The sequence below is a fragment of the Puntigrus tetrazona genome, chromosome 10 (assembly GCF_018831695.1).
Source record: "Puntigrus tetrazona isolate hp1 chromosome 10, ASM1883169v1, whole genome shotgun sequence".
NCBI lineage: Eukaryota > Metazoa > Chordata > Actinopteri > Cypriniformes > Cyprinidae > Puntigrus > Puntigrus tetrazona.
The window spans coordinates 11,186,076-11,209,357 of record NC_056708.1 but is presented as its reverse complement, the minus strand read 5'-3'; the positions used below and the strand labels follow the sequence as shown (position 1 = coordinate 11,209,357).

The window sequence follows — 23,282 nt, the reverse complement described above, 5'->3', positions numbered from 1 at the left end:
TTATATTATTGACGTTATTAAAATTAATTTTGCATTGCAGAAGGTTTGTCTGTTAAAATCAAAGCCTACTTGTGCTTTATGCTTAAAATAAATAATGTATGGCCTCCATAAATTAAACATTAACGTAACATACATGTTACAGAAAGCCTATCTTGCTACGTGCCAAGTGAATTACTGAGTTTTTAATTACCTTCCCACGACTATTAGGATTTTTAAAAAAACATCTAGAATTAGATAGATTCGTTAATGAATCATTCGGTCTTTTCCTTCCAGTAGTGATTCGGTAATGATAATAATATTATCATCAATCAATTAATCATCTAATGCTGCACTAAAATGATTTTAAACCCAAAACAACATGATATAAATCAAAAGTTATTGAGTGTATATAAGGAGTTGTTGACACTGGCAATTTTGAAGCCCTTCACGTCTATTATCACTCAGGACAATGAAAGACAGGCTGCTGGAGGGTTAATAAAGACCACCAAAGCAAACACCTTGATTTATTCCTGAGCCACTTCCATTGAAAGCAATAATCTGATCAGTCATTAATGTGATTTTCCTCAACTCACTCTCTCTCTCTTTCAGTCTCTCAACGACTCAGTTTTACAAAACGACTGTCAACACATACAGTTTTAACGTGACTAAGATGAAACATCAAAACGCTGCTGATTTGATTTTACTTTTGTGGGAACAGTATGTCTCATCAAACTTATCTGACCAGAAAGTTAATGATTGGCCCATTAGATTCACTCACTGAGGCTGATTCTTTTGGTTTGTGTGGTAGTTTTGTTCAGTCAGTACAAAGCATTAATTAATAGCCTAATCATTTGGTTGCATACAGAATGTCACGTTTTGCATTCGTGTGGTTGTGTTGCATAACTCAGAACTAAAATATGATAAACACAAGTGACAAAGTATCAGAGTGATTCAGGTACATTTAATTTAAGTCAGTTAATCATCACATTCGTCACTCACCCTCCTACACCTAATCATTACATTCTAACTTGTAATCAGTCAAAAACGGCAATAATATTTTTAAATAAAAGAGAAAGTGTATAAATAAGCGATTTTTTTTATTAATAACTATTACAAGAATTCAATGCATTTATCACCTTTAAAAAGTTGCTAAGGTGATTTTGCTGGTCTTGCTTGGTCTCTATATTGGTCAAGATGGTGCTCAGCTAGTTAAGCTAATTTACACCAGCTAAACTGATAGAAAAGTTCTCAAAACCCTTTTTAAAAAAAGACTAGCTTCATCAACCTGGTTGAAAAAACGAAAACCAGTAAACCAGTTTAGACTAGTACACGCTGCTTTTTTTCGGCAGAGACAGGGTTAAACTTCGAATTACACGAAAGATTGACAGAAAAGTATAAACTTTAGTTATAAAAACGCACCGTGTCGTTCAGGTACGATTCCGCCTCTGTTGACCCCCTCTTCCTCTTCCTCCTCATCATCATCCATCAGTATCAACGTCATAAATAATCACGAACACGAATAGCTTGTTTTATTACAGCTCGTGTGTGACCAAAGTGATATGCAGAGGTGATAATGTGATGTCCACTCTCGTGTTAGCACGTAGAGCCATCGCATGAAAAACTCATAAAGAGGGCAAACGAGACAGGAAAACGGTGCACCAGTATGTGAGAGGACGAGGCTGTGACACGAATGAAACACACGCATGGTTTTATACCGTCTTTTAACCATACTGAGCTTTCAACAGTCGTATGCAAAAAGTGAATAAAGGGGCAAACGCATCAATGTTGTCCACTAATGTGTGTTTGCACTCGGTGACTGTTTAGTGTGTGTTGGGATTGTTCCGAAGCGTATGTCACACTCGCTCTCTTTTCTCGATGGCGTCTCTATATCGATAAACACACACCACCTGCTGATCTAATGAATGATAGTGCACACTTCTTCTGTAACTACTGTGTGTTTTGCGTGTTATATGAATGTCCAGGACATTATGAAGATGTGGTTTTAATCTCTCTATCTCGGAACCGTGCCGAAATGTTTCGCGCAATCTGAGTGGCTGTCTCGGGCTGTCAATCAAGCGTGCGGCCAATCACAACTGTCCTTACATGAAAACTATATTTTCACTCACTGCATGTACAGTAGACTGTATGTTGCAAAAAAAAAAAGTGAACAGAAAAAGGCACCATCGAAGAGGTGCGAGAGGTGGACAACGGATCTGTTAAGTCACTTTGGGGGCCTGTTGCAGGTAAGTGGCGACGCACATGAACTGTTTAGACTTTATTTTACCAGCGCGACGCCGATCTGACACTAATATACAACATCCAGGAAGCTCATAGTGGATCTGTGATCAGAAAAGCATTCCCAGCATGGTGGTGTCATCCTTTAGAAGTACGTGCTGTAAATCAACTTAAATGCTGCACAAAAGTTTAGCAGAATGGCTTGACTTAAACCCTGTTGATAAATCCGGTTTAAAATGAAAGGTGTGTTTTGAAACAAGGTGAATGGTCTAAGCTGCTGTACCATATAAGACCAGCAACAAACCAGCTATCGGTCGTTCATACCAGGAGGATTTTGCAACATTTCTAGCTGGTCTAAGATATTCATTAAGCTGGTGGACCAAGTTAGACCGTTCAACAAACCAGCTACTAGTCCAGTTAAGCTTAAGGTGGTCAAGCATCTCTTTACAAGACTGTTGGCTCAGTAAGCTTTGATCCAGCAACAACAGCTACAGACTGATCAAATGAGTCGGTTAAGATGGTTTATGGAACAGGGTGACTGGTAATTCTGAAAATTATAATGTTGCATGTTTTGTCAAGCCTGTCCACTGTGAACAAATTAACCAATGTTTTGGAGTAGAACCCATTTAATAGCTGATGATCAATTATATATATATATATATATATATATATATATATATATATATATATATATATATATATATATATATATATATATATATATATAGCAGCAAACCAGCTGTAAGTTGTTTTTATATGCTTAAGGTGGTCAGGCGGGTTTTTGCCAAATGGTAGCTAATTCTTAGCTGGTCTAAGATGGTAGTTTAGCTAGTAGACCAGCAACAAACCAGCTATTAGCTGGTTATGTGAGGTGGTATTATGAACCTGGTTACTGGTGAACCAGCTTATTCTGATAATGATCATATAGTCAACTCAGTTTAAAACAGACACATGTTGAGCTACCAGCTGGTTATGTGAGGTGGTTTTAGGAACCTGATTAATGGTAACCCAGCTAGTTCTGATAATGATGAAATAGTCAGGTCAGTTCAAAACAGACACATATTGCACAGATACTAACTAGATTTATTTCGGAGCATTATAACTAGTATTTAGATGTCATTAAGCTCTTTAACCAGCTACAACCAGGTGGTTTTTGGAAGCTGATTACTGGTTATCCAGCTAATTATGGTAATGATGATATAGCTAGGTCAGTTCAAAACAGCCACACAACTAACAACCACAAACCTGCCAAAACTAACTAGATGTGTTTTGGAGGATGCAGCAAGTTTTTAGCTGATATAAGATTGGCCATTAAACTCTTTAACCGACAACAAACCAGCTAGCAGCTCATCATGTGAGGTGGTCAAGTTAGTTTTTAAAACCTAGTGTCTAGTTAACCAGCAGGTCATTACGGCGACGGCATAGTTAAGTAAGTCCAGAACTGCTTTGCACAAATTAGCTAGATGCATTTTGGAACATGGTAGCTGGTTTATAGCTGAAATAAGATTATCGTTAAACTCTTTAACCAGCAACAAACCAGTCGTGTGAGGAGGTCAAGCTGCTTTTTGGAGCATAGTGATTGGGCAACCAGCTAATTGTGATGATAAAATGATGTAAGTCAATGCAAAACAGCCACAAACTGAAACTAGATGCATTTGGGAGTTTCTGTGGCTGTTCTGGTCTGTGAAGGTCGTTAGCTGGTCAAAGCTTGTAAACCGGCAGCAAACCAGGTACCAGCTCGTGATCAAGGTAGTCAAGCTCGTTTCAGGCGATCCAGTTGGAACGCAACTACGACGTTATAATACATTGTTATAAAACACGGGTATCATATTAAACCTTATTTTCCAACGTGATGGTGATGATGATGATGATGAAGGTGTGACACGGTAGGCCAGCGAGTCCAGCGCTGTGAACATCCACACAGTGTGCACACGGGCTTCATAACAGAGCAGTCAGTGGGAACACTTGAACGCACAGAGGGGGAGGAGGGCTGCGAGAGAAAACAAACCGAGAAAATTGTTCGCCTGAAACGAAAGTAGCGATACCAAAGTGGCATTCGGCCCCCACCGTTATTCGTTTTCGGAGCGATCGGCGCGATTGCGATGTAGTTTTGTCGACTTCATGCTGCGGTGTTGCTCCTTTCCAAGCATCCGGTAAAAATAATAAGTGTCTGTGGGGCTACTGTACGGACGGCCAGTGCAGAACTGTTCTGATGTGTCAATAAGTTTGAGGCTGGAATGAGAAGGCCCTGGCGTTTCCACCGGATTTCAGGGGTAAGTTTGCGTTCACGGATGCCGCGATGACTGAAAACTTGGACATATTTTGTGTGCGAAAAGCCCCCGAGTTCCGATTGATCGGGAGCTCGCGCTTAGACAGTGCGAAATTCGTGCCAGTTTGTTGTGCTTCGGCATAAACAACTTTGGCGTTCGGCGTCTCTGACACCTGCTCTCACCGAACATCAGGGTTTCTGTGAAATTCGCTACGATTTAACGTGTACGACCGACCGTGCGATTATTGCATATGGGTCTGCTAATGACACGTTCAGGCGAGCTAGAGCGATCTCGCATCACAGGGGCTAGCAGGCTAGCCAGCTACTTTTATTCTATCTGACTAAACGGAGCGAGAAACCCGAGCACAAAACCGTCTCATCTGAAAAGTCTGCCCCGAAAACCCCTAGTTTAAGTAATGAAAGCTCGTGGAGGGGGATCTCTCTCTGAAAATGCCCTGGCGGAGTTTGACAGGAGTGAGATTTATACTTCATCTTCCCCAAAGCAAGATGGACTCTCGGCTGTCTGTCTTGTCAGAGCTCAGATCGACATTTTGCACCGAGATGCAAACCGAGCACAGTTCAAATAGAGGGTCAAGCGAGTTATGAAATGAGCTCGATGGCTTAAATAATCGGAGGGTATCGTCGACATGGTGCTTTGTGGAGTTCTTGATTCGGTGATCGAGAGTTCTGCAGAGACACACAGACACACACACACAGACACACACACACGGAGAGAGCACCGCTCTCAGGCTGTACCTGAAAACTAAACGCTGCAATACTGTATATACCGTTCATCCACTCGACGAAACTGTGTCGGATGTGCTTTAATAAGACCTTCGTGAACGAAACGAAGTATGGCAAGCCTCTTTAACAGTTGTTACAGCTTGCGTCTTTATTAATGGGTCGTGTTGTTTGAATTCACAAGTGACTTCATTAGATGTAAGTTGCATGTGTTAATAAAACGGTGTTCACATTGACAAGGATCTTCAGTGGAAAGCGACAGGAAGTTGTTCATTCAACGTGAGCGTTTATGACCATTGGCGATGCAAAAAGTTGAGAAGAGCTCCATTTTATGAAGAGGAGCAGCTACCAAAGGGAGTTTGGAGTAGGACTGCCGACTGGAAACCAACAATACAGCCAATGACCTTCAACAATTTAAATGCTCTCGGCGTCAGCAACCTTGCACTGCTATGTCAAAGTTTTGAAAATAATCACGATGAAACGGTAGCTACATTTTTTTTTTCCATACTGTGATGCACACTGGAAATGAAAAACATGTAAGGACGTGGAGTTGGTTCAATCCATCCGTTTCTGTATTGAATTAGACACAAGATGGGTGTTAATCCTAGAAGACGGCGATTTTCTGATGTTTCTGACCTCATATTGAGAAGATTTAACATTTTAAAAACGTATGTGTTGATGACAATTGTGCGTTTTGACCTATATAGTCTTGAGTTTGTGGTCTTGGCACAGATAGATCGCCGCACTGCTATACGACTTTAAAATGCCATATTAATTCAAAAATAATTAAAATGCGATTTTAGCAGTATTGACATGCATTACCATGTTAGAACTAAGAACCAGAACTTATGGAATGCAAATATAAAGTTGCTAGTCATTCAATAGAGGAGTTAAAGGCTATTATAAACTTGTAATCCAATATATTTTAATTGGCCACTAATATAAATTTGACTGATTTGTATAGATTCATATTGTGCTTATCGATTTATTAAGTTGTTTATTAGTAGCTACTTGTCTCTGTTAGATAGTGCTAGCATCTAATACAACCTCTGTGAGTAAGTGGCTAAATTATAGATACTAGTGATTGTCGGAATAAGAAAAATGTCCAGCGAATGCTTTCTAATATCAAATTAATGAGTAAAATGGTTAAATGGAAAAAGATATTAGTCATTATTGCACTATTTGATGGCCATTGGCTTTGTTGCTGCAATCATTGTAATGATTTCTTTACTAGTAGCGTTGAAAATATATATATCGGTAAATAACATACTTGCTAATGAATAAATGTTACAGCAGCTTGCCATATCTGAAGTGGTTTTGAATGAATTTAATATATGCTACGAGCTATGTCATAACTTTATGTTTCATCAACAACACCGGAGGTGCCACCTTAGTTTGAAGCTGGAGCGGTGCACGTACGTCTAACTAATCCACAACACCGTTAAAATGTTGTTGACCGACGAGGTCGGGCTCGGGGCAACGTTATGTGGTGCATTTGGCTTTGCTTTCTACGATTTATTCCTGTACTGAGGGCACAGTGTTTTTTGTTTTACTTTGTAGGTCATCTTCATCGCATGATACAGCCTGACTGACAGATCCATCCTCATCTTTCAAATACCGTATTTCCATATTCTGTGGCTCTGTAAGTACGCCTTCACTTCATGCCATGTGTTTTTTCCCTTCATCAGTTGTTATATCTCCTAAATTCACAGACTAATTGGGATCTGATGCCTTAACATCACGGATCAAACGCTCATTACATCACAGATTTTAAGCTCGTGTCTGTACATAATCACCTGCTTATTGGGTTGTGCTCAATCCGAGATAAAACACATATTCATTCTTCAACCTTTTATCATGCAAAAACCCAGTCTGTTCAAACACGGTCTACTTTCCTGAATGACTGCATCAATAACAAATTGTACTTTTGATCATCATATAATGGCATATTATAAAATTCCTAGCATGTTATTCCTTTCCATTGTAATCTGTAAAGAGTAGACTATAAATATCACATTGTTTTTCGTTATTGGAGCCAGGCTTGACGATACTGTCATGAATTTCTAAAACAAAATCAAATATTCTGGTTTTAATCAATTTGGGTATATAAAAATAACTTTTCAAAAAGTGTGATATCTGACATTTTTGACTAAAAAAAGTTACAAGCTTTGGAGCTTTCAATTCATGTAGATTTCATATATATTTCAAATATATGTAAAACCAAAATCATAGCTTTATGTTGTGTACAGTTTATGTCAAAGTTAATACAGACATTGCTATGAAGTTTGAGATTTGAGAAAAGTGAATTTAGCTTAAGAAAAAGTTATTGGATGAACTGTAATACTTCACCGGTTTTCTAAGATTTAGCAAGAATAAAATAACAATGTAGTACTTTTTAAAAACATAAAAATATTTTCTTAATTAATGTATTCAGGTGTGATGTTAAGAATTGTTTTTGAATGGTTCTCATTCTTGTCATGTTGAAACTAAAGATCACAGGTGGATGCGCTTTCTTAAGGCAAAACAAGGGTTAATGTGCAGTTAATAGAGGATTGTTCACTTTTGATATTAATAGAAAAAATGTTTTCTTATCCTATCTTTTCATTAGATAGTATAAGCTGTTGTAGGTTTTAGTAGAACATGCAAACTTGATTATTGATTCAGTCAAAGCAGCCTTGTTTACACCTGAAGCTTGGAGCCACATTTCTTGTCTGTATAATTACATTCTGACAAATCAAACTGTCAAGGATAGAACACTGACACACCTCTACAGTGTGACCAAGTCCCAGCATTCTGTGTATGATTTATCCTTACGTTTTGACATTTTATTTGATGAGCAATGTATCTTTGTGAAATCATCAAATGAGCTTACTTCAGTCTTTAGACAATAATATAAAGATATAAAGTTGCCCCAGAGTGTCATCATCTACCCTGTTTCATTTTCTGTTTGCTCTTCACAAACGAAATTTATATTAGAATTATGATTAATGTCACGCACCAGAATTACATTTAAATAAATATTATCCTTTGTTTAATCTTGGAGGTCAGTTAGAAATAGCTTAAACATATTTCTTGGACATGTAACTTTTTTTTAACCCCAAACCGGTTGCAAGTCCTTGTTTTGGTTCGGTGAGGTTCTGAACTCTCGTTTCATTCAAATTTGGAGAAATTTAGATATAATTTGTTTCTAAAAGTTGTCCTTGCGCGATTAGTGCGTGAGAGTACGTAAGATAGGAAGGTCAGAGAATACATGCAAACATAAGGCGTGAGGGAAGGATCATTTTTATTGTAATGTCAATTTTTTTCGGTTTAATTTCATGTTGCCCGAGCTGAAAACAAATCATTCACTTTTTACACAGACTTCCTTTGAGAGTAACAATCACTTTCATTGTAAACATGGTTTCTGCTCAGTTTTTAACGTATTGACTGAGATACAAGCCAGAATGATTTTCTTTGGTAATCAACAGCATGCTGCTCCTGCATTCCTTTAATAGTAATCTCAATCTATATATATATTCTCACAACCATGACTCACAGTATTAGTCGTATATTATGGTTGATTGTGGATGTTTGGGATTTTCCTATAAATTAATGACATAATCTTACCCATGTAAAATAATTTTGTCCAATGTCTTTTTATCCTCATTTGAGAATGTAAGCTTCATTGATGTCTGTTTTATTGCACTTTATTAGGCCATCATTCACTAAGAAAGTCTATTGCCACTCAGACAGGAACACCCATTAGTGCGTATAGTGACTGGTCATAAAGGAAGAACTGCTGTCTTGCAAGACCTGATTGGTTTTATTCAAGTGGCCCATGCACAGTTGTAGCTGCTGTACCTTTAGGGAACTTGTGTGTTTTGTTTTGGCCCTCGCTCAGAAAAAGAATCAACATTGACAGGAATGGTTCACCCATTAATTAAACCTCTGTCATCATTTACTCACATTCTTGTTCCAAAACCCAGTTTTTTTTCTGTAGACCACAATTACTTCGTTACTGTCTGCTTTTGTTGTGTGAAGAAAAGTAGGATGAGCATCCTTAAAAACATCTCCTTTTTTTGTGGCAAAGACGGAAATTTGGATTAAAATCACATGACAGAAAAACATCTGCTAAGCGTATAGGTGTAAATGTACATAAGACTGATCAAATAATTCAGTGAACTACTAATTTGCTTTAGAAATCAATTAGAAAACTAATCAATTGGTAACATTTACAGTACCTTTTTTCATTTGTTTCCTTCCTTGCCATATTCCTTTTTCTATCTTTTTCTATCTTTGGAGTTTTTCCTTTCTACTTACATTTTTAGAGTTGTTTTTTAAGCAGTGACTATAAAATGCCATTATCAAATGTAGCATTTTTTAAAATGATTATATTTACCATGATGCAGTGTTTCGCAAATAGCACAAATGAATCTGTTTACATGGAAATAATTACATTTAAAACATGTACATTTGGAAGTACAAAGCATGAACGTATCTTGGTTGACAGGTCATTTACAACTGATAATAACCTGCTCTTTTTTGATTTCTCACATTAGCTGAATGAATGTGAGAGACCTTGTCTGGTGTCAGCATTTGTTCATAACAGTCCTGTAACCAAATTAACAGCAAGAGGGCAGCAGACACCAGCTATGAACAACCTTTCAGAAGATGTCTGCTGCTAATGCGATGTCTCGATACATTGTGCTCCCAAATTCAGATCCGCTCCTATGTGCAGGTTCAAATGTAACACGCGACGGATTTAAAGCGTGTGAGTTAGGAAACGGTCTAGCCGGCAGTGAGCTGGTATGTTAAGTTTCCCTGTGACATGACTGCGTGTGTCTTCCTCTTCCTGTTTGTGTGCGATGATTATGTGTGCTTTGGTCCTATTGGAGAGGAGAGAGCTGGTGTATGTGAAGGTCACATGTACAGTAGAGCTGCACCGGTGCTGCAGACGCAGAAGAACAGTGCTGAGATAGACAGGGAACCCTGTGTCCGCTCTCCTTCAGCGAACACTGCGCCACACTGCACTCGACAGCATGCCCGTTTTCCTTGAACTAACACTGCGCATTGGAAGAGACCGCGCTTTGAATATGTCCGCTGTGATGCAGACGTTACTTGATTTACAACCCCATCAAATATACATTACGATAGTGTGAGCTTTTTTTATATTCTTACGATGCCCATCAAATTAGGCTCGAGTCTTTCTGTTTCCTCAAATAGCTCCCTTTTTTTCCTCTCGTTGTAACCAATTACACATTTCACCTTTCTATTAACTAGCAGGCAGCGTTATTATCAGTGTGTCGTGACCTCTTCCCGTCATATGGTCTATTATGTGATGTTAAAGAGCATTAAGGGTCGCGCTTAACCTCTGACCTTTGCCCTCATCAGGGTCAGCAGCAGTATGAAGGGCGGAGGTGGAGGGAAAGAACCTCCGGTGGAGGGAGAGGTCAGCGGAAAGCGGCCCAAGCGCAAATGTCTGCAGTGGCACCCGCTGCTGGCCAAGAAAGCTCCAGACTTCTCTGAGGAAGAGGAGGAGGAGGATGAAGAGGAGCTGGAGAAGGTGAATGATTCACTTCAGTGTTAAAGGAATCGTTCGCCCAAAAATGTTAATTCTGCCATTAGTTACTCACCCTCATGTTGTTCGAAACCTGTAACCTTTTTGATCATCTTTGGAATATAATTTGAGATATTTCTGAGGAAATCTGAGAGCTTTCTGAGACGTTCAAGACCCGAAAGGTAGTAAGGACATTGTTAAAATATTCCATCAGCTTTAATAGTGATTTTATAAAGCGACACCCATTATAAACTCACACAGAAGAGAAGAATTGTTGAATAAAGGCCTTTTTTTTTGGCACACAAAAATATATACAGTAGTTTCATAAAATTACGATTGAACCACTGATGTCACATGGACTATTTTAAAAATGTCCCTTACAACCTTTTTTAATCTGTGTTCCAAAGATAAATAAGGATCTTAAATGTTTAAAAGAACATGTAGGTGAAAAATGTATGCTTATTAGGTGCTCTTGAAAGACTACAAGACTTATAGGCTACATCAAGCGACACCTTAAAACCCATCTCCTCCGTCATCACTTGACTTCATGAGACTTCAGTTTCAGTTCATGCGTGTTAGGTTTGAGGTTAGCTGTATGCTACTGTACTTCTAAACATTGTTTTTAGGAGATTTAAATTTTTAAAATTTCAAAAGGGTCTATATGTTTTTTTCTTATTCTGACCAAAGCTGCATTTATTTAAATAAAATGTTGGTATAAATAGAAAAAATATTTTGTATTTTAATGTTATTAACGAAATTTGTTCCTGTTTTTAGCATCATTTTTCCAGTGTTCTGTGTCACATGATCTTTCAGACATCATTTTTATTTACTAATTAAACACGGCGTGGTATTTTTGTGGAAAAACTGACACATTTTTTCTTTTTTCTTTTTCTTTTTTTTTTTGATAAATTATTTGAAGTAGAAATGTTTTTAACATATTAGAAATTACTTTACTGTCACTGTTGACCAGTTTAATAATGCTTTGATGAATAAAGCAATGAATTTGTATGAAAACCTTAATGAATGGAAATGTATATATATATTGAGGGCTGTATACTCATACTTTGTCCAAAAAATATTTTAGTATTAGAGTCATCAATGTCAAAATAGCAGTAGCATGTATCATATTGTGGTTCAGTAGGCTAAAATAAGGTATGTTGGAATAGATCTTTAATTTGTGCTCAACTTGTTTCACATCAACTTCACAGCAACTTCATGTGGTCTTTAATGTTGCATCATTATTGAATCCTTGTCAGGTTCAGTCATATTTGTACAATATACAAATATATGTCTGTTTGTTTTTGCAAAATGTACTTTTAAAGCAGAATTCTTTGAGTAGTTTAATTCAAAATAACAATACTTGAAAACCAAGAAAAAAAACAAATTGAAAACCAACAGTAGAAACAGCATTATGTTGACTGTGAGTTATGGAGTCATGTGGCAGAAGATAATGTCTTGCATTTTGGTCAATTATTTTATTGAGGAAGAAAAAAAAATTAACTACCTGTGTAGTTTCCCCATAGTTCAAATTTCATCTACATTGTTTAATTCTAATATTGTGCCGTGGTGAAATGTTGCAGGCTTTGGTTTTAATCTTAGTGTAGCTTTTTCCACTGCTGCCATTGAAATTGACCAGGTCTCTGCATGTCACTTTCCCGCTTTTTCCTCACTTTTCTCCTCAGGAGCCGGTAATATGTGCAGAGAGTGGAGCGCAAGAGGGAGAGTGTGGTGGGATGGAAGATGACAGTGAGGAATACTCCTCTGAACAACGGGCTCGCCGGCCCATGAATGCCTTTCTGCTGTTCTGCAAACGGCATCGTTCACTGGTCCGACAGGAACATCCGCGACTAGACAACCGGGGAGCCACTAAGATCCTGGCGGACTGGTGGGCCGTACTGGACCCCAAAGAAAAGCAGAAATACACAGACATGGCCAAGGAGGTAAAAACCGATCTAAGGGAGGCAGGCTACACACAGTAGCCATGTTTATTGTGGTTATAGCAGGAAAAAAACATATAAAATTTGAAAATCCGTAGTTACAATGGTTAGGGAAAATGTATACTGCTGACTTGAATCTTTTAGGAAAAGCAAGGCAAGTTTATTTATATAATACATTGTTTCCAAATACAATTACGTAAATTTTCCCCGTGTTTAACTGAAGGTTAAAAGGTTAAAAAGGTTTGCCACATCCATCTGTTAGTTTCACTGATGCATTGGCAGAGGGAGTTAATAGAGCTGTAGTCATTTGGCAGTAAGGTTAGGTAAACCTGGGTATCATTTCTCTTTATTTGGAGCATATTTGGGCTAAACAAGAGCGGGGCAAGAATTGAGCCTTGTGGGATTTGTCATGGACATCCATTTAAACGCATGCTTTCGTATACCCACTTAAAAAAAATGTTATTATGTTGTTTTCTACAGTATAAGGACGCGTTCATGAAGGCTAATCCTGGTTACAAATGGTGTCCCGCCACCAACAAGCCGGTAAAAAGTTCTTCTCACTCTGTGAGTAACACCCGCAAGAAAGTCTGGTCTCTTCCATCCAACCCTAGCAAGGAATCTTCAGTTGCCAAAAAGCAGCCCAAATCTGACAGCACACCCCAGCTCAACTTCGCCATGGCTGGTAGGAACAAAACAAGCACTTAAATGTGTTCACACATACACTACTGTTCAAAAGTAGCTTGGGTTTGGTAAGTTTGTGTTTATAAAAGAAGTTCCTGTAATGGCAAAGCTGATTTTTTTTTTTTTATTAGCACAGTCATATGATCGTTTAGAATTCATTCTTATTTGGTTTGGTTTGTGGATGTTTTGTGTTTTTTTCCCTGAATTTCTTGATAAATAGAACATCTAAAAGAACACCGTAATATTATCAATGCTTTTTAAAATGTAATTTTTGATACATTTTATGCATCTTTGATGAATAAAAGTATTAATTGCTTACAAAATAATTAAAAACTATTGACATTGTTCATATTCATTCTTTGCACTATGTCTCTAAGGCAGTGGTTGTTTAACTGAATAGTTCAAAATTTCTTTTCATCTTATGTCTCTGTTGTGTTTCTAGATCCTAATAAGATGGGTGGCTTAAGCATGCTGCTGTTAGCCGGGGAGCACGCACTGACCGCCAGAGAGGTACAGTCATTTCAATTTAATACTAATAGAAACAACTTTAACCTTTGATCAAGACACCTCAAGATTGAATAGAAAACTTAAAGACTGTTATGCATGACCATATATTATTAATTTTAGGAACTCACTGTATCATATTATTGGACTGTAGTAGAGATTGTATTAAATGATTTTGAATAGTTAATGGGTTAGTTCGCTCCAAAAATGAAAATTCTGTCATTGATTATTCACAAAAACCTTCATTACCTTCGGAAAACAAAAATTAAGATATTTTTGATGAAATATAGGAGTTTTCTGACCCTGTATAGACAGCAATGGATCTGAAGCTACGAGAAAATGGAGAAAATGACTTTGAACTAAGTCTTTAATTTTGAATGCTTACGTCTCTTATTTTTTCATTTAGATTATCTATGTTGTTATCTAATACTTACTAAAAGTCTTTAAAAACTAACATAAAAACAATAATTTAAAAACATGACATGATATAAAAACACCTAAATGTGATCTTTAGAATTCTCAAAAAGAATATTTATTTTAAAGTGATTTATTTGTGTTTGCAATTTAATTGGATTAAACGGTATAGAATTTTATTTGTAGAATATGCAATAGTACGAAAATCATTATTGGCTAGTTAAAATAATTTTAAATTAATTTAACGTCAGTGCACCCCCGGTTAGTTTCAAAATTCTTGTACTTCAGATGCAAGACTCTCGTATGCAGGTCAAAACAGCCTTGGAAAACACAACCAAATCAAAATAATAACATTTAGAATGGGTTACAGTGTAATTGCATACGCTCGTATGCAGATTTTGCCGTAGAAACACATCTACAATGTAACCACAGTCAAGTTAAATGAGTTTTTAAACCAGAAACATGAAGAAGGCTCTAGATGGAAATAACAGTTATTAGTCCAGATTCATGTCCTCGTATCTTGATGTGATTGAGACAAATCTGCATCATTCTGTACTCACGGCAGACCTCTGATATAATGAGCACATGATCAGTGCTCACGTAAATAGACTGTGACAGGCCCATCTCCACGGATACGGCAGCCGCAGCGGGCTGTGACTAAACAGACTGGGATGACTGTTTTGGGCCCCAAACTGGGTTTGTGTGCCATTAGGAGGTTCATGGACTTCATAAATTGTAGAGCTTCATAAGGTGCTGAAGATGGCAGGCCAAAGTGTGTGCGCGAATCAAGGATGTGAGCTGTTTGTGTGTGTTCCTGTGGGTTCCTCAGACTCTCACTCCTGTTAATCCTCTGTAAATTCCATTTTCCTGCCACTAAGTGATCCTAATTGCCTTCGGCGCAGTGCATTTGTCACTGAAGAGGGCCACGGGAGGTTTATACAAAACAAAAGGCAGCGCCTCGTTGTTTTGCGGACAAATCGCATTACATCATCTGTTTGGTCTTGTTTTAGGGGACAGGGCTGAATTCACTACCTGTTGACTGTCCGTAATGTTTAACCAGGAATAGTGTTCTGAGTCTCTGTGTTGTCAAACTACATTTCATACACAGGTTAATCCAAAGCAACTGTGTCTGGCTTCAGTGCACTACAAGTCACTGAAAATTTTAAAGTAAAAAATATGTTGCTTAATGTCAATAGTCATCTTGTTTTTGTGCTACTTAGCTAAACCGGTTTTATTTTTCCAATGCAAGGTAGTCCTATTATTTTTTTTTTCAGCAAATACATATTAAATTGATCAAAATGACAAATGTTCTTCAGCCATTGCTATTGCATATAAATAAATGTTTTTTCACGATACATTCTTTTTTTTTTTTCAGTATATATTTTTTTGTTTTTACAGATCTCAAATATGTTAATTGATTCATATTTAGCCATTATAACGAAGACAGTTTATCATGTATCTGGTTTTGGGCCTAAAATGTATTGTACATCATGTAGCATCATAAAACATTATTAAATATATTGTAATAAAAAAAAAAAAAAAAAAAAAATGTGCAGCATTTCCAGCATTTTCACGCTGTCTTGTTGTCTGTCACTTCCCATATAGACAGCATGATTGATGTGTATTTTTTTTTATTTTATTGAATCTACCTGTGGCTTTTCCATCAAACTGTCAACAGAGGGAGGTGTTGAGTTGTAAATGTCAGTGGCCATTTCAAAGAGGATGTTGATTTGAGGTTGTTTTCTTTTACGGCTTTGTTCTGCTTTACCGATTTCATTTTTTTTTATATACTTTCATTTTAGATTTCCTCCAGCTCTTCCCAGACAGGATGCACAGATGTTGCTAAGCACACTGGGAAATCAGCCCTTTTCCAGCTGGCTGAGGTGAGACCACCTGAAGACTTGTCAGTTCTTAATAACAGACCCATAAACCCTCCTTAGCAGTGAGACATCTCAGCTAGGGGCGGTTGGCAGTGTGCATCCAAATGGCTTGCTTAATGATCTGAACGCAGTTTGTTGAAACTTATTCTTTCCCCTCAGATTTCTTCCAGTCCAGTGCAGCCAGTTGGGGGAAGTAAGAACGCTGAAGACACAAGCTCTCTCACGCATGTAGAGGTGAGGGTTTCGGACACTTATAGGGTTAGTTCCCCTAAAAAAAAAAAAAATTAGGCTGTGATTTGCTTACCTTCAAAGAACTTCAAAGGTGTTTGTGACTTTGTTCTTTTCAAATCAAATAGAGTTACTTTAAAGCTGTCCAGCCCCATCCAAGCATTTCAATAAACGTGTGTTTGCTATATACACTTCTGAAGGAATTGAATCGAAGTACACGTAAAATGTCTTTCAAATGGCTCTGGGGTGTAAATAAAAGTCCTCTGTAGCACATCTGTGTGTTTTGTGTAAGATAAATATCCATTTCAAATGTAATTATGGTAAGGACAGTTAGCGTTTTTGATGTTTGAAACATGGATATGAATATTGAAACACATGGATTCGCTACAGGAGGCCTTTATTTACACCCCAGAGCCATTTGAAACTCGCACATTTTAGATTCTTTGAAAGAAGAAAGTCATATAAACCTAGGAGGATTTAAAGGTGAGCAAAACACAGCCTAATTTTCATTTTTGATTGAGCTAACTCTTTAGGTGAAAGAAGTGCTAATGTGGAAGATTTCCATTGTCTTGTGAATTTAAAACGACCAATCGTTGAATGTTTTTCTTAGGCCTCCGGACCATCTCAGCCAAGTTCACCAGACCTGCCCAAGAGTTGTGTTAAATCCCCCTTGTTTCAGCTGGCTGAGGTACAGTTGAACTCCTAGAGAACTCCATTTGCCCATCGTCCATCCCAATGATCTTCAGCCCGCCCTACCTCGCTCATAGTTATCTCATACAAACATGCTATGCTAGGAATGGAATTATTCTTAAATGCATTATGCAGTGTTCAGGTTGACTGTATATATATTTTATGGTCAGTGACTCCAGCAGAAACCTTCAGTTGCTCAAAGAGTGCCAATAAAATGTCCCACTTCTGCTTTTGCTAGTGTATTACCTGTTAGAACATCAACTTCCTCCATCCAGGCAGCCATTTTGATACGGCTTAATTTCCAGTCGTTGCTTTTGTTATTGTCATGTGTCTTCATTTACTGTAAAGGCCATCTGCTAACTATTCATTTTTAATTTAAGCAGTTTGCACTTTCTGTTCTTAAATTGTGGCACAACAGCATATGAATACTGGTTGTATTAGGCAATTTTTTTACTGGTAAAGGAATAGTTCCCGTAAAAATGAAAATTCATGTACTCACCCTCAAGTAGTTCCAAACCTGTATGAATTTCATTGTTCTGCCGAACACAAAAGGAAGATATTTTGAAGAAAAAAAAAAGTAACTATAGCCATAGTATTTATTTTTACTACTACGGAAGTCAATGGTGACCGAAACAGCCTGGTTACAAACTTTTTTCAAAATATCTTCCTTTGGGTTCAGCAGAAATTCATACAGGTTCAGAACTACTCGAAGGTGAGTAAATGATGACAGAATTGGGTGAACTATTCCTTTAAACTAAACTAAAACTATTCAAAATTGTTTTCCGTAAAGAAAGTTAAAAAAAAACAACTTTTAACTAAAAACACTTGAGTGAAAAATTTAAATGTCGGTTTGGCAACTAACTGAAACAAGTTTAACTTGAAGTACTAAAATTGCTAAAGTTTTAATAAATATACAAATATTAAATAAAATAAATGTAGAATAAAAAAATATATAAATGTAACAAATACAAAAAAAATAAATGATATATATATTAATTGTATTGAATATTGAAAGTGACAAAATGAACAAAATAACAAAATATTTTTGAATTAAAAAAGAAAAAAACTAATTTTGACCTGCAGCCAAGTGGTATTATAAAAGCATTAGACTGATTACTTCTTCTTAGTGGTGTTTACTAAAGCAAGCATCGTTATTGCTTTTGCTTCTAAGCAGGTTTTGAAGGTTTTGCATGTGTGACCACTCACCATTACAACATTGTGCATTTCTCTCTTGACAGCTCTTATGTTCTAATGAGTTGTCTGAATAATTTCCTGTCCCTCTGTTTATTGCTCTTGATATGTGTGTTTTGTGTGTCTCTGTAGCAGATCTCCTCCAGTAGGTCTCAGTCAGCGTCTGAGGGAAGGCAGTGCGGCCAGTCGGCTCTTTTCCAGCTCGCTGAGGTACATCACCAACCCACATACAGCACAGTCCCTGCCCCGGGTTACACAAAGAGGCGAGAGGCAGGAGGATGAATCTTATGCTACATACAGTATTTGATGTTGTAATGCAGAATTAAAGCTCAGTGAGGCAGTGGCTGGTGTTGACCGGTTGGCATGAACAATGGCAGGCAATGTTACGTAATAAATCCTAGGAGAGTTTTGAAGCGTAGGCTGCCACCTGGTGGGTGTTTGTATATCTTAAAATCAACATTCAATTAAAATTTGCTGTTTTATTTTATGACACATAAAAGGTGTAATCGTAAAAGATTCATCAGTATATGTTTCCCTCAAAAAAATGTTGCAACAACTTTGCCTTAGAAAATAAACAACATTTAAGATGTAGAATACTATTAAAATATATGCATAATTTTTTTATTTTTTTTTTTTTACATTTTTTAATAATTTGATTTTACTTTTTTTATTTTAAACCATTATTTTTTACTTAACCTGATGTGTTTGTTGTGTGCATATAGATGTGTTTGGCCTCTGAGGCTGAAAAGATGGAAGCTCGATCCTCCCAGCCCTCTGGCGGTTCTTCTTCACTCTGTGCTCAGCACAGCTCAAGTAGCAGAGTCACCGAAGAAAATGAAGAGCAGGCGGACGCTCCTGAACTTCCTGTCACCACAACATCATCCTCATCATCCTCCACCTCGTCCTCCCCTACTGACGCCGCCCCATCTGATCTCAGCCCCTGCAAGACGCTGAAGAAGAAGAAAAAGAAAAAAGAAAATAAAGACGCGGACGAAAATCCTGCATCGCCCAAAAAAGCGAAAAAGCGACATTCGCCCGAGTCGGACCTGGACAGCGTGATGTTCACCATCGAAGCAGTAGCAAAAGGTGCTTGGGGTTCGGAAGAAACACCCAAGAAGAAAGCTCGTTCCTCAGAAAGTGAGAGCAGCCCCTCAACAGACCAATCTCCGGCGGTGAAGAAGAAAACAAAACCTAAATCGAAAAAACTGTTGAAGCTGAAAGACAACGACGCAGAGGAAGAGGAAGAAGGGGATGAAGAGACCAATAAACCGCAGGACGTAGAGATGAAATCTGAGGAAGCTCCTCTGACCCCTAAAGATGAGTGTGAGAAAGAGCCAGACATGAAGGTGGAGCCCCCTGTTGACATGGAGGACATGGCACCGCACTGCTCTCACCCCACAGACTTGGAGGAGAAAGACACAGACACCAAACCACCACAAACCAGACAGGAAGACAGAGACCAAGAGGTTAAGCCAGAGACCTGTGGGTCTAGAAAGTCAGAGCGAAGCTGTAAAGGAGCACTTTATAAGACTCTGGTGTCTGAAGGGATGCTTACATCTCTGAGAGCAAATGTGGACAGAGGTAACACACACACACCTCCCACAGGTTCCTTTCCTGTTTGTTGAAGCGCTGTGTGGCTGGATTTGACATTAATTAAACATTAGTTCAGACTGATCAAATAGTGACATTACTTCCCCATTTATATCTCCTTATTGGACAAATATGCAAATAAAACAAAAATAGGTTGCGCTTCCTAGTAATTTCTAAGGAAACCTTGTACCTTTGTAGGCGGAAGTACGGTTTCTGCATGTTTATTTTTCGTCTCATTTTATACTGAATATCATTAACATTTTATTATTTTATCAATTGGCCTTCATTCACATGCATTAATTCACATATTATCTAAAATCAGGTGATAGGGCAAATTAAAAAGTGCTGTTTGGTTTTCTGGTCTGTGATGTAGGGAAAAGAGGATCCATGCGAGGAAGTGTGTCCGATCATGAGGGCGGCTGGAATGACGAGAGCTGGGGATTTTCTCAAGCTGCTACCAGCAACCCAAAAAAACTCAAGAAGTCCAAATCTAAAGAGGAAACCACCCCAGGGTGAGCTCAATCTGCAGGGCAACCGAGTTTATTTTATGTGGGCTACAACTAACAACTATTTTTATAATGGAACATTTTTTCTCTCTCAACAAAATTTTTGAAGAAAAACCTCAGTGCGGCTTTAAAAAACAAGGATATTTAAGGCTAATAAACACTAATATAATAATAAATGTGCTAAACATGAGGTTTAAATCAATTACAAATGTATTTGATATTTAATTAAAAGTGCAATTTGAAAAGTGTTTCAGATTATCGAAGCAAGCATACATTTTCTATTATTAATAAGTAACAGAACAGCTTAAACACCCCAGTGAAAAATAAATGTACTAAAATGTATTTGAAATACATTTATTTCATGTCAAGTATACTACAAATACATTTACATATTTATGTGTTTATTAAAAATACCTTGCAATTGGACCTGGTATGATAACCTGGTATACTGCTAAACTAATTTTGTACTTAATTCACATCAATAGTAGTGCTGATGTCCAACTAAAGATATACTAAAATATATTTAATGTTGCTAAAGTGTATACTTCAGCTTCACTTAAAATGCCTTGCGTTGAATATTATTATTTAGAGAGCATACAAACACAAAAAAAAAACTTTTTAGGTTTAATATTAAGAAATATGCATTGTGCACAAATAGTAATCCAATTTTCTTTTTCCGTTAAAAACAGCTCAGATTTACATTTAATCCAGGATTAGGCTTAAGCCTTGTCTGTGAAACGGGGGGGGGGGTTAGTGATTAAATTGATTAGTTGCAGCCTGATTCAACATTGATTATTGATTTTTTTTTTTTGTTAATTGTCTAAAAAGACTTAAAACATTTCTCAGTCTCTGTGCGTTAGGTTAGACTTGATAATTAAGTAGTCCAAAGAGTTTTGTACATTTCAAGCATGTATCATACTCATATCTGCCATCCCACGATCATAGTTACAGAAATAAATGTTTTGAAGAACATTCCACCGTGTTTCATTGTGCTAGACTGAAGTCAGTTGATCTAGCAGACGTTAAATCCAGGTGGGCAGACCTTGCACAGACAGCTAATGTTTTGCTGTGTGTAAAACTCACAGACTAGGAAAGCTTGAGGAGGAGTTCGAGAAAAAGTTCAACAGCTTACCGCAGTACAGCCCCCTGACTTTTGACAAAAAGAGCGTGGCGGTAACCAAGAAGAAAAAAAACAGTACGTCCAGCCCTCCTGAACCGCCCAAACTCTGCAAGGGTGAGTTCACTGCATGCATGGAAACTGACATCACGTCCTCCTGGCCCCCACACTCATTTCCTCATTTACTCTTACTGTCTTAGGAAGCAGTCATCTCATGTTCAGATTGACATGACTTCCACCTAACATAGCATGCTGTGTTGTGTTTTTTTTTCTGTTTTATTGCTTTTGAAATTAGGTTCATCTTCATCTCAGAAAAAGACCTTATTCCACAAGATAGTGAACAAGTACAAACACAGGAAGGAGAAATCCAGTGCCGCAGACAAAGGTGACGCCCCCCTCGGCCATTAGATATCAGCTTCATTCTGTGTTCGGGTGGCAAGACTGTGTGAGCGAGTGCTGGAAACTGTGCTTGCATGGTGGTGGTTGTTGTTTGTCCGTGGTTTAGCCCAGTGTGCCTCGATGTTTCCTGCTGCATAGCAGGGAACGCTGTCATATCTAGGTCACTCTATACTTTGGTTATCTTAAAGGGGCACACGTGTCAGTTATGTAAATTTTTGATGCAACCTGCTGTGGTGTAGTACAAGAGGCACAAGTTAAATGCAATATAACATCTTAAAGCATCATTCATTGTCAGACATCTGCATTGGGACTTCCAGGTATCATTTTTGATGTATTTCACATGTCCCCCCCTCTGTTCTTTTAGATGTCGTCCCAACTGACCCTGTGGGTACAGAATCAAGTCCAGTGGTGAAGTCAGGCAGTCCGTGTGTGTCTCCCTCCCCTGAACCCCAGAAGGTTCTGGATACACCTGTGGGCAGTCAGAAGAGAAAGGCCAGGAAGAGTAAAATCACACACTTGGTGCGCACGGCTGATGGACGAGTGTCACCTGCAGAGGGTGAGCTGAACCCACAGTTTCCTGTTACAACGTTACAGTTTTGAAATTTATGATTTCAAAACTGATAATTTCTTGCAGAAACGCTCTACATGCATGTTCTGCTTATGTTTTCCAATGTACACTGCAGTTAAAAAGTTAAGATGTTTTAATGTTTTTGTTCTTTAACATGTTTAACATCTGTTTAATTAAAAATACAGCAATTCGTTTAAAAAAAAATTGTATTTAATTTTGTAACATTTGAAATTCGTTTTACCAGTTATGCATCCATGTGTATTAAATTTATATCATTTGCACAAATAGTGTCACAGAGTTGCACCATTGGTTTTAATTCATACATCATTTTCACACTTCTGTATACCGCAACCAAAAGTGGCCCTTAACAAACAAAAATAGACCACATTAAGCTATCAGCTCAACATGCTGTATATTTCTCAATACTTACTAAATACAGCAATATGACTGGATTTTTTGTCTCACTTAAAAACATTTAAATTGTTAATCTCTACTGTCCTGCCAATACAGAAAAACACTAAAAAAGTCTGAAATTCTTTTATTATTTTCTATAACAGCAGAAGAGAAATCAAAGGATCAGACCAAGAATCAGGATGAAAAGCCATTCACTCAAGAGACATTATGCAATAGGGGGGTCTGCTACGATGACCCCAGATCAGCAGAAGCGGACGTGACGGATGCGTCCGGTGGCCTCCCGGCTTTCTTCAGCTTGGCTGCTCTGGCTGAGGTCGCAGCCATGGAGAATGTGCACAGGTAAATAGGGAAACCTTTTAAGTCTCATGCCTGAGGTTGTGCGTGCATGTTGATAATAACCACC

General features: G+C 37.8%; 1 protein-coding gene across 8 annotated transcripts in view; it reads left to right on the top strand.

Moving 5' to 3' along the window:
• The first annotated feature begins 2,105 nt into the window (after positions 1-2,105).
• LOC122352715 (HMG box transcription factor BBX) overlaps positions 2,106-23,282 on the top strand; it is a 30,684-nt gene continuing 9,507 nt past the window's right edge. For 4 of the 8 annotated variants that reach the window (XR_006251914.1, XR_006251912.1, XR_006251913.1 and 1 more), the window contains exons 1-16: positions 4,132-4,487; positions 6,785-6,866; positions 10,595-10,766; positions 12,443-12,700; positions 13,178-13,379; positions 13,821-13,888; positions 16,099-16,179; positions 16,336-16,410; positions 17,015-17,092; positions 18,418-18,495; positions 19,008-19,866; positions 20,249-20,387; positions 21,467-21,615; positions 21,794-21,883; positions 22,262-22,453; positions 23,023-23,218. Coding sequence is in view for 1 of the 8 variants with exons in the window: in XM_043250270.1 (XP_043106205.1) it covers positions 10,608-10,766; positions 12,443-12,700; positions 13,178-13,379; positions 13,821-13,888; positions 16,099-16,179; positions 16,336-16,410; positions 17,015-17,092; positions 18,418-18,495; positions 19,008-19,866; positions 20,249-20,387; positions 21,467-21,615; positions 21,794-21,883; positions 22,262-22,453; positions 23,023-23,218 (2,624 nt within the window). In the remaining 7 variants the exon portion in view is untranslated. Of the gene's footprint in view, positions 2,223-4,130; positions 4,488-6,784; positions 6,867-10,594; positions 10,767-12,442; positions 12,701-13,177; positions 13,380-13,820; positions 13,889-16,098; positions 16,180-16,335; positions 16,411-17,014; positions 17,093-18,417; positions 18,496-19,007; positions 19,867-20,248; positions 20,388-21,466; positions 21,616-21,793; positions 21,884-22,261; positions 22,454-23,022; positions 23,219-23,282 lie in introns of those variants that run through there. The other 4 variants (XR_006251915.1, XR_006251918.1, XR_006251917.1 and 1 more) reach the window with 4 other exon arrangements.